This window comes from Dromiciops gliroides, chromosome 3 (assembly GCF_019393635.1).
Source record: "Dromiciops gliroides isolate mDroGli1 chromosome 3, mDroGli1.pri, whole genome shotgun sequence".
Classification (NCBI taxonomy): domain Eukaryota; kingdom Metazoa; phylum Chordata; class Mammalia; order Microbiotheria; family Microbiotheriidae; genus Dromiciops; species Dromiciops gliroides.
The window spans coordinates 629904346-629923225 of NC_057863.1; the positions used below are offsets into that span (position 1 = coordinate 629904346).

Below are 18880 nucleotides of genomic sequence, written 5' to 3' on the forward strand. Positions count from 1 at the left end.
TCTTTCTTCCATAGGGGAACCCTTCCCACATGTCCTGCCCCCCTCTTCCAAGTCATCATTATCTTTGGGCTAACCAAATGCTGTCATGGGCAGTGACGACTTAAAGATGTGCCTTCTGTGTTTACCTCACAGTCATTTTCCATGACCTCTCCCCATTGAACTAGTGATATAAGTACAAGCAACTGATTTTTTTGGCAACATACACAGCATCCTGTGCTAGCAGCCCCCTTCTGTCTCTGCTGCCACTAGGGATGAGACATGCTTCATAGAATCTTTTTTTCCCATTATTCAGAATTCTAGGTTCTGCCTGTTTCTCTGTGCATCAGTTCAGATATCTTTTCACATGTCTCTGAATTCCGCACACTTGTCATTTCCACCTGCACAGAAGTATTCCTACAGTTCAATGACGACTAACACTTACTGTGCTAAAGATGACCTTTTCTGCATGAAGCTTATCCTGATTTTCTCCTCCCAGCTCTGCTTCCTCTGCTTCATTAACCACCTCATAATTTAACTACCTTGGATTTATTGGGGATTTATTCTGTACAGGTTCTATCTCGTGGTGGAGTGTAAATTATTCCAAGCAGGAAGTGTCTTTTTGTGCATTATATCCCCAGTGCCTAGTACAGTGCCTGGCCCCTAAGAGGTGCACCATGAGTTCCTGTTGGTCGATTGACCCCCACACAATACTGCCCATATCTGAAAGTTAGGTACAGTCTTTATTTAGTCCCATCACGTCTACTACACCAGTGCCTTAGTTATTCTGGTTAATATTCATTCATCTGGGCTTGGTTCAGATTCAGAGGAACAGAGGCAGGTAAATGCATTACACGGGGGGAAGAAGCCAGGGCTGTTTTGGGAGTCTGTTGCTAAATCTGATTCTATAATAATCCCTTGTTTGTTACACAAAGGGTGGGTCGTTTAAAATAAGATGAAGTGCCTCTGGTTTTCTTAATATAGTAATCTAAGACCCTCATTCTGTCAGTTAAGATTAAATATAGAAATGGAACAACTAAAGTGTCTACCTATTGGGCGCTTGGCTCTCGCTCCATAAATGGTGGTTCCATTAACTGCAGCTTTGTGGTAGTCGAGAAACATGACCTAGTCAACCAGCCACTGCCTTTGAAAAAATAACATTCAGCATCTATTTTTAAACCAGTCAACATGCTGTCAACACTTTTTTTTTTTTCCAAAAGAACTGTTAAGGCAGTTAAATGTTACATTCAAAAATATCTTTGGTACCAGATGTTTATCTACATGTTAGCAGCCAAAGCAAGATTACGTTTTCCTTCCCATATTTCCTCAAACGACTGAAATATCCAAGGATGGTGAATCCTACAATTTTGTTGTCATCGGTTTAGTTTCAAATCTCAGATTATAAGTACAGGACCCGAAAGACTGCAATTTGCAAAATTTATTTTCTCATAGTTGGGATGCCAATTGTTGTCTCGAAGTAAGTTGAAACTTACAAGATGTTCCTAGAAAAGGGGCCCTTTTAAGAAGAAACACTCAAGTCTTTTCAAAACATTAACAAATGAAAGGCCACTTAGACAGTTGACCAGCATGTATTTAAAGAGACATATGATTTTTCACAGGTATTGTTAGGTAGTAGAAGTAACTGTAGATTTTGGAGTAAGGTGCCCTGGGTGCAGATCCTGTTTCAACATTTATTTACAGGTTGTATCACCAGAGCTAAGTCACATATCCTTAATCTGGAAGATTGCATATGATAATACTTTGTGTGCCTCCTTCACAATGTTGTGAGCAAAGTTCTTTGTAAGGCATAAAATCCTGTCTTCTTATGGTTAACTGTTTGGGGTTTTTCGAGTGTACTTGCAAATGTTGCAGAAAACCAAACAGAAAGGAAAATTTATTATTAAGACCTGCAATTGGGGGCAGCTAGTTGGCACAGTGGATGAAGCACTGGCCCTGGATTCAGGAAGACCTGAGTTCAAATCTAGCCTCAGAAACTTGACACTTGGGCAAGTGTGACCCTGGGCAAGTCACTTAACCCTCATTGCCCCACAAAAAATAAAATAAAATTTTAAAAAAGACCTGCAATTTAGTATGAGATAGAATCAGTTCTGAGATGAATGAAAAGCCTGAGAGACAAGTGTTTCTGGTTAATTAATAATCAATTTATTAATTAGGCTAGCTAATAATCATTAAATTGATGGTCACTGATCTTTCTTGGTAACCGAAGACAAAACCATGGAGATCAGTGAATGTTGAAATACTTTTGAAAAACAGGGTGAAATCAACGCTGATTGGTGAACAATTAATGAGGGAGTAGACTTTCAAGTGAGGAGGTAGGCTGAAAGTCTTCATCTCCTCCTACTGAGAATGTGACTTGATCATGAGACTCAGCCACCTCCAGCAGTCTGGACAAAGGAATCCATCTCTACCCAGACCACTCTAATTGATTTTCTTCTTCATAAGCTAGGTTACTCTAAATTCCAATGGAGGGGGGCAATGGCATGGGCTTATTTCCTAAGAGTAAAAATTCACCTAGATTGGACTCTGTTTACACTTCAGTTGGGTGGGGTCCTGCCCAAGCATGTTCCCAGAGGATTTGGGCAATTTCATCTCTTGCCAGTGAACTTCAGAGACTGACTGGCTTACAGAGGATGGTTCCTGAATGAGGAAATAGAAAGGAAAAAAAACTTTAATCCTAATTTAATAATTGGTTAGTAATATAATGGAAAAATAATTTCTGTTTCTTTGATAAAAATGTTGTGTGTCGTTATCAAGATTAGACTAGGCCTTGGATAAATAGTTGAGAAAATGCTTGTCCCTCTTACCATTGGAGAGTGGTGTGTGTTGGGGCAGGGGATGGGCGTACTGTGTTTGCACAATGTTGCACACTCTCTCAGATGTGGCTGTGGGTTGGTTGGTTTTTCGTAATGTCTTTTTTTCCCCCTCTGTTAATCTCTGATGAATGGGGGATGGATAAGGAGGTGCAGATATTCAGAAACAAATGAGAGTAGCAAAAATAAGGTAAATTTTGAAAAAAATTCAACTGGCAAATTTAAGTTTCATAAATAAGCATTTCTGAAAGAGTTGAGTAATATTCTAGGTAGCTATGGGAAAGAAAAATTATAAGAAGAATCTCTGGGCTTTCTTAATAGTTGCAGAGAGATATCTATATCTATCTGTCCATCTGAATTTGAACCAGAATAAATTCTTTGCACTTGAAATTATATGAATTCTATATAGGCCATTTGACTTCTTTACTGACCCAAACTAAGCAGATTTGGAAAACAAACCCAAGTAATTGCCTGAATTTGGGATTGCTGCCCCACCAGCATTGTGAAGGAGAGATTGTAACAGTGTCTTACTGTGTGTCTAAACCGATAATATTACTTCTTTTCCTTTTTTTTTTTTTTTCTGGGGCAATGGGGGTTAAGTGACTTGCCCAGGGCTACACAGCTAGTAAGTGTCAAGTGTCTGAGGCCAGATTTGAACTCAGGTCCTCGTGAATCCAGGGCCAGTGCTCTATCCACTGCGCCACCTAGCTGCCCCCACTTCTTTTCCTTTTAAAATGAGTAGTCTTAGCCTGAGGTCCATGAACTATTTTTTTTAATTTTGGTTTAAATTACTGGTTTCCTACGTAATCCTATGTATTTTATTTATGTATTTAAAAACTTCATTCTGAGCATAGGCTTCACTGCTAGAGGGGACCGTGATGCATAAAGGTTCAGAACCCAGGATTTAGCTACCCACAGAGCAGACTTCTGCAAGTTTTCATGGGGTCAACATGCCTCCTTCTTTACCTGAAATCCCCCTGGCCCATGTGTAACAAATGCTCGAACCCTTAGGGGTGTGTCCACCCCATCTTGTGCTTTGTCCTCCAGACATATTTGGTGTGCATACCTTTGTTTCTCCCAAGACTTTCTAGCCTTCAGTTCTCCTTTTCCTTCACAATTTCCCCTCCCCTCCTATAGCAGCAGATGTTTTTTTAAAAAGAATTTTCCCCACCATGCATGTGAAAACAAATTGTAACATAGATTTTTTAAAACTCTGTATTCCAAATTCTCTTCCTCCCTATCCCCCTTTAAGAACTCAAGCCATTCAATATAAGTTATACGTGTGCAGTCGTACAAAACATAGCAGACAAAAAACTTGAGAAAATGGAACTAGCAACACCAACAAAATATACTTTCATCTGTATTCAGATACCATCAGTTCTTTCTCTGTAGATGGTTTGCATTTTTCCTAAGTCCTTCAGAGTTGTCCTGGATCATTGCGTTACTGAAAGTAACTTTAGTCATTCGCAGCAGATCATCTTACAACATTGCTGTTATGTTTTATGCAGTACATTTTACTTTGCATCGACTCATGGAAGTCTTTCCAGGTTTTTCTGATAGCATCCTGCTTGTCTTTTTTTTTTTTTAAATACTTAACTATAGTAACTACATTTATATGGTACTTTAAAGGGAAATTTCCTTACAAAACACCTTTGAGATTGATTATTGCAACAATAATACCTTATACCTGACAAAGAATTTTCTTTACAGTATCTCAGCAAAGTAAGTACCATCTTCATCATCTTAGCAGCAGACTCTTAATGTTGAGACGTACTCCCTCCCTCAGTCCCAAAGAGACTTGTAATTTACAAAATGTCCTAGGTGATATACATTAGGTTGTTAGGGTCTTTTCCCCCATCTCTTCCTATTTTTTGTTTTTGTTTTTGTTTTTTCAGGGCAATGAGGGTTAAGTGACTTGCCCAGGGTCGAACAGCTAGTTAAGTGTCAAGTGTCTGAGGCTGGATTTGAACTCAGGTCCTCGTGAATCCAGGGCTGGTGCTTTATCCACTGTGCTACCTAGCTGCCCTGACTTCCTATTTTTTTTTTTTTGAACAGGAGCCCCTGAAGTGAAGAGAGTTGTTTCTTGGTTCACTGTGTTCTTAGGTATGACTAGATTCCTCCTTTCAGTAGCTTCTTATGTCTCAGGTTTAGACAGCCCTGATCCATGCTAGCAAAAGAAGCAGAAAAGAGGGTTTTAGGGATGGTTATTATTTAATTAAAATTTTTTCCATGTATTTTTAACTTGGTAACTCAACAACAAAAACCTAGCATTCAAGTGCACAAACAAGAATGATGATCGTCTGTGAAATTGTAAACTCATGTTTTTTACAATGTAAGATGTTAACTTTAATAAGAAAGCAAGTTTAAAAGTAGAAAAAATAGATTTGTTTTCTTATCTTTATTATGACTTTTGTTGTTGTTAGATTGTAAGCTCCTTGAGGGCCTTTTTTTTTTTTTTGAGTCCCCCGTGCTTAGCACAGTGCCTAGGGCATAGTAGGTGCTTAGTGAATGTTTTTTTATTATTATTTTTTTAGGTGACTGCAATTGGTTTGCCCTCATTGTACTTTCTTTGCTTTGTGTCACTTCATGCGACTTTTTCCATATTTCTTTGTGTTCATTATGGTTGTCATTTCTTATGGTACAATTATATTCCAGTCCATCAACAGGCATTTTTAAAGTGCCTACTATATGCTGGACACTGGAAATACAAAGACAAAAATGAAACTGGTCCTGTTTGGAAGAACAATATTCTATTGCAGGACACCAAATATGCATCCATCAAGTACGTCCAAAATGTCCCCATGTACCTGCAGTGTCCTCAATTTAGAAGAAGGTTTCCAATGATGCAGATGGAGTTCTAATTGGTGCCTTCCCAGAAGCCTGCCCTACCAGAGTTTCCCCGAGACTTGCTTGTCTTCCGACATGTGCTGTCTCCTCACCTGGAGACCCGCCCATCTTTGTTCCTTGGCCTCATATCTGCCTCTCTTACTACCTATTGTCCCCCTTTTAGAAAGGAAACTCCTAGAGGGGAGGCTTTTCTTGGTATCCCCGTTGATTAGCATGGTGTCCAAGTGACGGATTCTTCTTTGGCATTCCTCCTTAGTTAAATATGATGGCCTCTTCACAGTCACCAATTGCCCTCTGTGTGGAATTAATTTTTAATTCTTCAAACACCATTGTATTCCATATAGCACAGGATGTTGGCATTAGAAAGATAGGCCTTTGCTTTGGTGGCACCTTTGAGATCTTCAAGAGAGCTCTGCATTTCCTGTAGGTAATCCAGCCTGCTCTTCTCCTGTTCATGTGTGGGCCCACTCACACTGACTCTAAGGGAGATTTAGGGGAGACACACCAAGAAAGGCTTTAACTGGCAGTTGGCACCTCAACAGAGTTCTGAAGGAAGCTAGGAGTCCTAAGGGACAGGAGTGAGGAGACAATGCATTCCAGGTGTGGGGATCAGTCTAAACTAAGTATGTGATCAGGAGAAGGAGTGTTTGAAGAAGAGGAAGAAAGCCAGTTTCTCCTGACCAAAGAGTACAGGATGGAGAATAGTATAGAGTAAGGCTAGAAAGGACCAGTAGGAGAGGGCTTTAAATGCCAAACAGAGGAGTGTGTATTTGTATAAATCGAAGGTAACAGAAGCCACTGGAGTTTATTAGGGTTTGGGGGTGGGGTGACATGGTTGGACTTGAACTTAGGAAAATCTACTTTAGTTATCGGGAGAGAGAATGAATTGGAAACTAATTGGGAAGGTCTTGAAACAGTCCAGGTGAGGAGAACCTGAGAAAAAGGGCTGGATGTGGGGAGATTTTGTGCAGGTAGACCTGGCAAATGATTGGATAGATGAAGCCAAGAGTGAGGAGTTGAGGTTGACTCTAAGTTTGAGGGCCTAGATGACCACAAGAGAGAAGAGTGAGTCTGGGGGAAATGAGTTCTATCTTGGATATGATGAGTTTAAGATGCCTATGGGATATCCAAGTGGAACTTTCCAGTAGACAGCTGGTGATGTGGAACTGAAAGTCAGGAGGAGGGATTAAGGCTAAAACAATATAGATTTGAGAGTTGTCTGCATAGAGATGACACTTAAGCCCTTGGAAGTTGATGAGGTCACAAAGACTAGAGAGGAGAAGGGGGGCCTTGAACAGAACCTTGGGCTCCATCATCGACAGAGACTATGATATAGATGGTCTGTTACATTAAAGGATCACAATTTATTCAGCATTTCCCCAATCACCAGAACCCACGAGTTGTCACTTTTCTTGTTTTAGAAATAATGCTTCTAGGAATGTTATTGGCTTTAGACAAAGAAATGTCTAGTTAACGGACTTAAATTATTTTCCAGAGGAAGAAATCCTGTAACGGGACGCTCTTCTCCAACAGTGATATACCTAGGACCTTAGAAAAAGGCTCACTGCCCCAAGGCAGCCCTCCCAGATCGGGGCCTGCTCTTTGTCTCAGAGAACTGGAAGGTTTTAAAGTCTGTTTGTGGTGGTTCTTCCCCAGCACTGAGCTCTTTCTGACCCTGGTTACCTTTGTGGTGGTTCTGTGCAGTTTAGTCTTTGTAACAAAATGGAGGTAGTGCTTTGGGGTTGGTTTGGAAGCTCCTCCCTACATTCAGATCAGAAAGGCTTGTCTTCTGCTCAGCCCTCTTCCATTCCTGTGATACAGTCTTTGACCAGTCTGTGAACTAGAGAAATGGCAGGGCCTTCTCAGCTAGTCTCTGAGGGGAGAATTAGTTCACTTCTTTCTCTGTGGAGCTCCCACCACCTGCCTGGGTATTAATTTAACATAGGCACTATTTTCCTAGAATATTCTTCTCATGGATTATTAAGGAGCATTTTGTACCGCAACTGTAATATGCAGAAGAATTTCTAACCACTTTTTAAAAATTCCATTTTCCTTTCCCTAAAGCCTGTGGCTCATCGGCCTCTCTACCTCATTTATCCAAGTGAGGAAACAAAGGCACTGAATGGAGACATGTAGCGTCTGTTTTCCTAAAGTAGACCCTAAGTGCTTTAAGAGCTAGTTCCTGCTCTCTCCACTCCTTCATTCGCACTTGGCCTCTTCTCAGTTTCTCAGCCAAACTCCTTGAAAAGGACTGTCTACACTGCTTGTTTCTACTTTCCTCTTTCTCAGTATGGTTTCTGACCTCAACACTGCTCTCTCCAAACTGATCTGATCATTGATATCTCAGTTGCCAAACCTGACAGTCTTTTCTTAGTCCTCATCCTTCTTTGACTTAGCTGCTTCCTTTGACACTGTTGAACACCCTCTATCTTCTTGGATACTTCTGGGTAGTGGTGGTTGTTGTGTGTGCGACCTTATTCTCTCCTGGGTGTCCTTACCTGCTGAGTGCTCCTTCTCCATCTCCTTTACTGTCTCCATGCTCATATTGTACTGCCTAACTGGGAGTGTTCCTCAAGATTCTGGGCTAGACTTTTTTCTTTTCTCCCTTTGTACTTTTTCTCCATTATTTCCCCAGCTTCTATGGATTGAGGTGACTCTAAGACTAACATATCCAGCTCCCATCTCTCCCCTGAGCTTTCTTCCCACATCACCAATTGCCAATTGGACATTGCAGATGAGATATCCCAGAGGCATCTCAGCATATACAAAATACTTCACTATCTTTTTTTCCAAAACCCTCACCTCTTTCTTTCTCTCAGGGGTGCAATGGAGATCTGTCCCAGACTTCCCTGCCCCATCCACTCCACTGACTTCCTCTTGCCTCCAGGACAAAATCTAAACACCTCTATGTACCTTTGAAAGCCCTTCACAACCTGGGCCCAGGCTCTCTTTTCAGCCTTCCTGGACATCCCTCCAACTCCTGTACCTCAAGATCCAGCCAAACAAGCCATTTCTCTGTTCCTCACATCCAACCCTTCGTTCCTGTGCCTTTTCCTTCACACCCAGAATCCACTCCCTATTTTCTGACTCACAGAATCCCTCTCTTGCTCTAAAGCACAGCTCAGCTGTCTTTTCCTGCAAAGAATGTATAACAAGAATGGAAGAGGGCTGAGCAGAAGACAAGCCTGTCTGATCCCACCGGGATTTTGTACAGATACCTTGTATTTAGCATTTTGCATATATTTGTAATTATTCACTTTAAATTTATGCTGTACATATTTGTGCAAGTCCTTGTTTCCCTTTTTCCAATGTAAGATCATTGCAAGTAGGGATGATTTCACTCTTTGTCATGAAGTCAAGGCAACCAGAATTTATTGTTACTCCTCTTACAGGTCAGGTGCTTTGCCAAGCATACCACCATTATCTGCTACTGTACCTGGTACACAGTCGGTGCTCAATAAATGGGTGATCACTCACCCACAAGGCAGCTGGGTATAGGTAGGCAGGCTCCTTTGTTGGCTGAAGTTTCCTTTATGTCTAGCTGTCGTGTCATTGTGGTGTAGTGGCAACTCTGGCTTCTTAAAGGCTGTATTAGCTGAAGACAGGCTCTCGGTGGTGCTGCCAAGTTGAAAAGACTCCCAGGATGGCCATGGGGCATGTTGTTTATGCTGTCTGAGCACTAGCCCAGCTAAAGAGAGGCTTGACCCCTGTCCCATGTGAAGGAGCCATTGGAAGGCCAAGCTCTGCCTTCCATCTCAGGATCTTCCATCTCAGCCCCTTCTCTATGTTTCTTTTTGTTTGTTTTTGTCAGGGCAATGAGGGTTAAGTGACTTGCCCAGGGTCACACAGCTAGTAAGTGTCAGGTGTCTGAGGCCGGATTTGAACTCAGGTCCTCCTGAATCCAGGGTCGGTGCTTTATCCACTTCGCCACCTAGCTGCCCCAACCCTTCTCCATGTTTTTACAGGCTTTGCCCTGTCACAGAAGGGACGCCTACTCATTTCTAGGTGGGGTTCTAAGTAACATTTTATATTGTTGCATCTCTTCCTCTGAGATTTTGGGAAATAGCCCACATACTTGTAGAAGGAAAGAACAATCTCTAGGTTTATTGCTTGTAAAGTAGGATCAGGGGATTGAAAGTGGGAAGGAACCTTAGAGATCATATGTGTAACCCTTGAGCTTTATAGATGAGAAAATCAGGGCCAGGAAGGCCAAAAAAACAGGGAAGTCTTGCCCATGACTGCACAACAGAGCCAGGGGCAGCACAATGCATAGAGCACTGGCCTTGGAGCCCATAATCATTGTTCAAATCTGGCCTCAGGAAAAAAAATAAAAAATTTTAAAAAGGGCAGCTAGGTAGCGTAGTGGGTAAAGCACCAGCCCTGGATTCAGGAGGACCTGAGTTCAAATCTGGCCTCACACACTTGACACTTAACCAGCTGTGTGGCACTGGGTAAGTCACTTAACCCCCCATAGCCCCGCAAAAAACAAAACAAAACAAAAAAATCAAATCTGGCCTCAGGTACTTACTGTGTGACTATGGCAAGTCATTTCATCGCTGTTTGCCTCAGTTTTCTCATCTGTAAAATAGGGATAATGACAGCACCTCCTACCCAGGGAGCAGATGTGAGGATCAGGTGAGATGATATTTGTAAAGCACTTATTTAGCATAGTCCCTGGCATGCAGTAGGCACCGTCTAAGTGCTCGTTCCCTTCCCTTCCCTTTTTTGCCCTGTCCCCTTTAAGACTGAAAGATACCCGAGTCCCACAGCATTCTCCAGCAGTGCCCAAGTCTGTGACTAAACCTCCATGGTGTGGTTAGTTTTGTGGAGATGTCATATCCTCTACAGGGCCATCATGTAGTGAGCGCTGAGGAACACAACGCTTGGTTTTAATGTCTTAAGGAACTACCGTTCAATTCATAGACTCCAAGATGCCTAATTGAAACATTTTCCCCACAGCCTCATCTGGGCCCTTTATATTTTCCTGCTTCAGACCTTGCTGTTAAGTTGGTGGGAGGTAATTGGGGTTTTATGAATTGCTTCCAGGATCTACAATAGCATTCTCTTTGGCTGTTGTGTGACTTACCAGGGGACTCTTTTCTTCTGGGCAGGTGTCACCATGAAGCTAATGGATGAAGTAGCTGGGATTGTGGCCGCCCGACACTGCAAGACCAATATTGTCACGGCTTCTGTGGATGCCATCAACTTTCACGACAAGATTAGAAAAGGTAATTGAACTGTTCGGGCAGGAAACAAGGGAATGCTGCTGGACTGGCCTTTTCCCTTCTACACTGGCTTCTTTTGGTTTGCTTTTCAAGCCATGGGGTACCATTCTCCTGATTACCATAACAAGTAAGAGACCAAAGGCCAGAGATTGGGAATGTCTGTTGAGTCATGAATCCATCTGTGAGATTGATTGCTGTTAGTTTCATTTTGAACCCCATTAGTCTTTAGCTCACTGGTGGCAAAGTCCTTTAATCTCCTAAAGACCCAGGACAAGCATGAACTGGTTCACTCAGATGTTCTCTGTATTGCCCTGGTAAGATATGTCATGGCCAGAGAGAGAGCTGGCTTTGGAGTCAGGGCGGCCCTGGGTTCAGATCGTTCCTTTGACATATGATCTGTATGTCCTGGGTGAGTCTCATACCCTCTCAGTGCCCAAGGGCACTCTAGGACTTCTGATTATAGACACTTTGCTCTTCAGTCTGCCTCATTTAAAGGAGTTTGCACCTTGAGAGTTCTCTAGGCTATGGAGAAGTGCTGGGCCTTTGATTTCTTTGGCACAGAGAACCATCTTGGCAGCTTAGGGTTTTGGGGAGTTGCCTGCAGCACTGACGTGACTGGGCCACATAGCCAGGTCGTCCTTGCCAGGAGGTCACCTTTCTTTCCACTGCACCAGAGCTGCCTCCGACAGTTTTGTACACTGATGAAATCACGGGTAGAAATGACGACAACAAAAATCACATTGCCCAAGATACCGCTACCCACTCCTTACCTTCTTTTAGCCTTCACTGAACTCAGACCATTTCCAATAACAAATAGGGATATTTTATTCATTTAAAGCAAAGATAATCTATAATTTCAATGGTGACTGAGTTCAGTACACAGGCACCAAGGCAAGCTGTGCTCTTTAGGCGCTCAGGAGACAATACTGGGGACAGTTTCTCTGCCTTCGGTTGTCCCCATCCTGTCTGCCATGCCCCGCTCCCTGGCCTACAAAAATGCAAACTGAGCATTGACAAGTCGACCGTCCACTGAGAAATCATGCTTGGATACAGATGCCAGCATCTCGAGTTTGGCCCTCTGCAGTTTATTTCATGCATAATTCACCTCCAGCTTGTCATCTGTTATTGCTGAGCTGACTATCTGAAGCGATTTTCTCTTCTTGACATGTGGTGATTTATCCTTGTGCTGCCTTACTCTGAGCTCAGTCCCTCCTTCCCTAAAAGTAACACTTCATTGCTGATGCAGGACATAAGTATTGAGTGAGCTTGATATTGATTCTGGAGATGGCAAGATTAAAATCTCGATCATCCTGCAGGGCTTTCATATTGGACAAGTCCTTGCTGTGGGTAGTGATTAATGGAAAGAATTGGGGGCCTGACTTGTACTGCTCCACTCTGCTACCAGGAGCCCAAATGAATGGAGTGTTGTTTTGAGCATCAGAAAGCATCATTTCCAGTGAGATCAATATGGGGCCAGAACCCTCATAGCCATTATCTGGACTTTCCAGGTTATGGGTCTGCCCTGGACACTCTCTTTTCTGGCCGTTAAGGATTCAAATAGAAGAATCGACTCGGCCCTTCTCCCCACTGATGTGTTGTTCTCATTGTACAATAATTGAATCTCCAATGAGGATCTATTCTTCATCCCCTATATAAGACATCATGAATTCCAAAAAGTAGACTCATGTTTTTCCCCTCACCACAAACACACAGGGTGGTTTGTTGTGCATGTTGTCTCCTTGAAAGCAGGATGGTGTCCAGTCTTTGTGTCGCCATATTTTAGTTGCTGCCCGGTATGTAGCAAGTGATTACAAATGCTTGTCCATTGAGTGAGTGCTAGGAATTGTTCTGGAGACATCTGGATGATGGTTCAAAGTCACTTACCTTTGAAACTCTGAAAGAGTCCCATTCCAGATGGGGGTGTTCTTTTCAGAAATGTAAGTTACAGCCCCTTTCGAGTCACAGCCAAAAATCATTCTCCTTTGGTGGCCAAACTTCTAAAAAAGAACTTCTCCACCGAGGCCAGGCTGATTCTTGGTTGGCAAACACATTCCCAGTATGTTGCTCTGCCCCATTCTGGAAGGCTTCTTGCCACCAGAAGACATCCGAGTAGGATGTTAATTGCATTTCCATGGGTATTTTGGAGGGGGGGGTGGGGTTTGAGGCCTTTGTCTGCTGAATGTCCCTTTTAACCACTGACTGTCCAGACTGTCTTAAAATAGGAACCATGTTATTCTGCTGATTTTTAACTAGGTCCCATGTCTCTTCCATAGCCCTATTTTGAATCATCATCAAGGATGTTCATCCTTACGCTGCTGGGGTCTAGTGGAGAGAGCCCCACCTTGGGGCCCAAGACCCTGCGTGATCTTTGGAAAGTCATTTCACTACTTTCTGTGCCAGCTTCATTCCTCTAAAGGGGAGTGGGGCTGGGTGGGTAGTAGTAATATCTACATAACCCATCCCTCAGACTAGGAGGATCCAATAAGACAGTGAAGGTGAAGTGCTTTATAAAGCACCTTATCAACATCAGTTGCCTCTAAGTCCTCACCAATCTTGATTTCCACTGCTTGTTAAAGACTTGTTATTGTGGTGCTTTTGTCTGAGTAAATGACCTTTATGGTAGCCCCATTTTGTGTGATCTTTTATATCCAGAGTAGGAACTACACTTAAAACCCCCAAACCATTTTTGGTCTCATTTGCTCTTCAAATGATCCAATCAATGCTCTTTGAGAACCCGCCAATCAAGAAAACCTGCCAGAGACTGAAGCTTCTAAAACTTCATCCTGACTAATGGAAAAAGAAAGAATTTTGCTCAAAAGACTCTAAAGTCAGTCTTTTTTTGGAAATAAGGAAGCCAGTCCAAGGAAGCCTGATAGCTCAAGAGCCTTAATTAGCCATATCGCTTGTGTTCATATTAAAAGGAAAGTTCAAAGGCTTTTGATGGTTGGGTCAGCTTTACAGTAATTGGGAATGGTTAATTCTTGAATGGAAAACCTGAGTTCCAGTCTTCTACGGGGAACATCCTCCAGTGATTAATTTCACAACCCAGATGAGAGCAGGGATCTTTGTGCAGAAGAATCTACTTTTTTTCCCCATTTTTTTTCAGTATATTTTATTTTTCCTTTAATTATACATTAAAACAATTATTTAAACTTTTTTTTTTAAAGTTGAGTTCCAAATTCCATCCTTTCCTCCTTCCCATCTCCCCTTGCCAAGATATGGTAAGCAATCAGATGTAGGTTATACATGTGCAATCATGTAAAACATTTAGAATGAATCTACTTTGGACAAATACATTAGCATGGTCAGGGTGAAACAGAAATGATTCTTGCTAGCAGTTCAGGTGATCTTCATATTTTAAAACCCATCATCACCTGCCTAAAATGGCAATTATTATTCCTTTCTAATGGATGGATGTGTCTGGGCCTACTGGGCACGGTAGCCTAATTAGCCAAAGGAGGCTGTCACCCACAGACTGATGAATTACAAGCCTAGAGTAAACGTGGGCAGAGTCCCATTCCTGTCACCAGCTTCTCTCCCAGCCTCCAGTATCCATGTCAGCAGCCAAATGCTCCTGCGTATACCTGGTTCATTTTGGACCTATTATTATTCTGTTGCTTTTGAGTCATGCCATTAGGCCCCCGTGCCAGCCTCTTCTCCAAGGTGGGTTCTAGAGGAATGTCCTCATGGGAAGCAGTTGGTTTTCCCCATTACGACCCTTATATACTGTTGAAGAGGCTGCCCACACCTTCCTTCCTTGGCAGTAGTTAAATGAGTTCAGAAAATGACTCATATCAACTCCCTAAATTTGGAAGTCACACCTTGCTAAGAAACAAGTCTAGAAAAATGTCTTAAACCATCAAGTCAAACCCTCTTTTGCAAATTTGTTTTCTAATCTCAACTGGGCTTTCACAACTGCAAGGCAATCCCTTTACACCCCCAATCAATTTGCTCTCCCAAATGCAAACCTTTTTATTTTTCACTGCATCTCAACTGCAAACCTGTGCCATGCTTTCCTGAAAAAAAAAAAAAAAAGGCCAGTTACTGAGAGTCCTCGTTTTCCTTCCTCATCTCTTATTACCTAGCTATTTCTCTCATATCTCCTCCTTCAGTCTGTGTCTGATAAAAAGGAAGGTGGCTCTTTTTGTCAAGACAGACCTTTCTAACATGTAACCTTGATTCTGTTCTCTCATGTCTTTTGTAGCAGGTTGATTCTACTATCATCTTCACTCTCTAATCTCCAGTGTTTTCCTGTCTACTGGCCCTTTCCATGCTGTCTACAAATAAATAAACACATTTTTAAAAAACTTCACTTGAGGGGGGCAGCTAGATGGCGCAGTGGATAGAGCACCGGCCCTGGAGTCAGGAGTACCTGAGTTCAAATCCGGCCTCAGACACTTAACACTTACTAGCTGTGTGACCCTGGGCAAGTCACTTAACCCCACAATTGCCTCACTTAAAAAAAAAAAAAAAACTTCACTTGATTTGATCATTCCTGCTGATGATGGTCTTCCAATATTTCCCCTACCCTTGGCTAAAATTTTAGAGGAAGCCATATACATTAGGTCCTTCCAGTTTCTTTCCTCTATTCTAAATTCCTTGTAATTTTTTTGTCATAAAAGTATTTTATTATTTTCCAATTACATATGAGATAGTTTTAATATTTGTTTTCATAGGATTTTTAGTTCCAAATTTTTCTCCCTCCCTCCCTCCTCCTCAAGACAGAAAACAATCTGATATAGGTTATATATGTACAATCACATTAAACATATTTCTGCATTAGTCATGTTGTGAAAGAAGAATAAGAGCACAAGGGAAAAACCTCAAAAAAACCCCCAAAACAACCAAAAAGTAGAAACCGTATGGTTCAATCTGCATTCAGAATCCACAGTTCTTTTTTTCTAGATGTGGAAAACATTTTCCATCATGAGTTCTTTGGAATGCCTTGGATCATTGCACTGCCGAGAAGAGCCAAGTCTATTGCAATTGATCATCACACAATGTTGCTGTTACTGTGTACAATGTTCTCCTGGTTCTGCTCACTTTACTCTGCATTAGTCCATTTAAGTCTTTCCAGGTTTTTCTGAAATCTGCCTTATCTACTCATCATTTCTTACAGTATGATAGTATTCCATTACATTCATATACCACTGCTTGTTCAGCCATTGCCCAATTGATGGGCATCCCCATAATTTCCAATTCTTTGCCACCACAAAGAGAGCTGCTATAAATATTTTTGTACGTGTGGGTCCTTTTCCCTTCTCTATGATATCTTTGGGATACAGACCTAGTTAGAGGTATTACTGGGTCAGAGGGTATGCACAGTCCCATAGCTCTTTGGGCATGGTTCCAAATTGCTCTCCAGAATGGCTGGATCAGTTCACAGCTCTACCAACAATGTATTAGTATTCCAATTTTTCCACAGCTTCTCCAACATTTATTATTTTCATTTTTTGTCATATTAGCCAATCTGACAGGTGTCAGGTAGTACCTCAGAGTTGTTTTAATGTGCATTTCTGTAATCCATAGTGATTTAGAGCATGTTTTCATATGGCAATAGGAAGCTCTGATTTCATCATCTGAAAACTGCCTGTTCATATCCTTTGACTATTTCTCAATTGAATCCCCTGTAATTTTTCAATAGAAACTGCCCACTCCAAAGTTACCAGTGATCTCTTCATCAAAACATCTAATAGCCTTTTTTCTTTCTTCATCCTTCTTTGCCCTCCTTTTGACACTGTCAATTACTACTTCCTCTCGGATGTGTCTACTCTCTTCCCTAGGTGTTTGTGAGGCTGCTCTCTCCTGGTTCTCCTCCTATGTGTCTTACTGTTCTTTTCATTCTCCTTTGCTGATTCATTTATTTATTTTTTTGCAGGTTCAGTTGTCATCTATATTCACATAATCTCACGTCATTAACTCCCTTTGGAAACCTTCATTTTCCCTCTGAAACCTTCCCGACTTAGTATTACTGTTGAGGGCATCACCATCCCACCCAGGCTTGCAACCTTGGTGACATTCTCAACTTCTTACTTGCACTCGCGTATCCAGTTTTTTGTTAAACTTTGTCATTTCTGACACCCTCCCAACATGCCTTCCGTCCACTTGCCCAGCCTCTCTTCTAGAGACCCTCATCCCGTCTTGTTTGTTTGTTTGGGTTTTTTTTGGTGAGGCAATTGGGGTTAAGTGACTTGCCCAGGGTCACACAGCTAGTAAGTGTCAAGTGTCTAAGGCTGGATTTGAATTCGGGTCCTCCTGAATGCAGGGCTGGTGCTCTACCCACAGCATCGCCTAGCTGCCCCTCCTTGTCTTTTTTAAGGACTTCTTCAGTGTAATCTGACTAAGCTCTCACCGCATTCAGAACAGGCAGCATACTGGCCTACTGGACTGAGCGAACTAAAGCAGCACCTTTTTCCTAGCGCACAAGGAAGAAAAGTGTGAATTGCGCTTGTCTCTTTGGCTTGTTTTTCTTGTGCTCATTCGGAAGTGCCTTGGAGTCCCAGGGAGCTGGGCAGCAGATTCATGTGTTATCCTCATCTGCTTGGTGGAGCGAATCGGGAGCACGTTCACATCCAAGCACTTACCTCCCCTCAAGGGAAGCAGGAGAGTCGATGGCCCAGAAAACAGTGGAAGAACATTAGATCTGAAGTTCGAGGGCCAGAGTTCGAATCCTAGCCCTGGCTCTTAATGCCTGGGGCATGGGAGAGGACATTGAACCTCTCTGAATCTCGGTTTCCCCAGCTGTAAAATGAGAGGGTCAGACTCTGAACTCCCTTCCAGTCATAGCTGGAGGATTCTGTGCAGTCGGAGAGCTTTAGCCACCAAAGCGCCAGGGTTACTGAGCTCAGCTCCTTTTACCTAAGGCTGTGCATTTGGGAAATGGCAAAGTGGTCACGTGTCTGTAGGGGGCCCCAGTGGCCCTTTTCTCCCTGCGATGGTATTATCTGGCCCACCCTTTCTTTTCAGGGCCTGTCTCCATTCCTCCCAAATCCTTTGTCACAAAAGGATTTTACAAAATTATTCACATGTAACATATAAGAAAAATCCAATCACATTTATAACATACAAATACAGAATGTAAGTTAATTCACAGATAATAAAAAATTGAAGTAACATTGGCTTATCACAAGACACTGTGCCAGACACTGGGTGTACCAGGATTAAAATGACAGAGGCCCTGCCCTCCAGAACTTCGATCCCATTGCAAGAGAATATAGCCCTTAAAGAAGTGGGATGTAGGATCAGCTGGTCAGTCAGCAAGCATTCATTGAGCTCTAAGTGTGTCCAGGCACTGTGCTGAGTGATACAGAAAGAGGCAAAAACAGCGACTCGAGGTGACGTTCTAATAGGAGAGACAGCGTGCTAATAACTAAGTATACATAAGATCTGTAGAGGGTGAAACTTGGAGCAGGCCAGGAGGTGGAGGTGGGGAGGGAGAGCGTCCCAGGCCCTTGGGACAGCCAGAGAAAATGCAAATTAGGAAATGGAGTGTCCCTATGGGAGGAACGGCAAGGAAGAAGAGGCTGGAAAGGGGTGTGTGTGTGTGTGTGTGTGTGTGTGTGTGTGTGTGTGTGTGTGTGTGAGAGAGAGAGAGAGAGAGAGAGAGAGAGAGAGAGAGAGAGAGAGAGAGAGAGAGAGAGAGGGAGAGAGAGGGGGAGAGAGAGAGAGAGATGAAGAGCTTTAAAAGCCAAGCAGAGGATATTTGATCCTGGTGGCAGGAAGGAGCCACTCACTGGAGCTTATTAAGTGGGGGTGGAGGAAGGCAGTGACATTTTGGCAGATAAATGAAAATGGACTGGAGTGGGGAGACCGTCCAGTCCTGAGCTGCTGCTTACATAGCACTGACTGAGGTCAGGTTGTGGGGTTCATTGTTACCTTAGGTAAGGTTCCTCCCAATGGTTCGGGATCAGGAATGGGCACATTTTATTATTATTTTTTGCTCTTTATCATCCCCTTGACATTTTGCTAAAACCCCAGCCACTGTTCCCACAGGAGAAATAC

The 18880-nt window shown here is 42.6% G+C and overlaps 1 protein-coding gene across 3 annotated transcripts in view; it reads left to right on the forward strand.

Annotated features, from left to right (window-relative positions):
* ACOT7 (acyl-CoA thioesterase 7) overlaps positions 1–18880 on the forward strand; it is a 166636-nt gene that overhangs the window by 108401 nt on the left and 39355 nt on the right. For all 3 annotated transcript variants that reach the window (XM_043998765.1, XM_043998764.1, XM_043998763.1), the window contains one exon: positions 10766–10882. In XM_043998765.1, coding sequence (XP_043854700.1) covers positions 10766–10882 — 117 coding nt within the window. The remainder of the gene's footprint in view (positions 1–10765; positions 10883–18880) is intronic.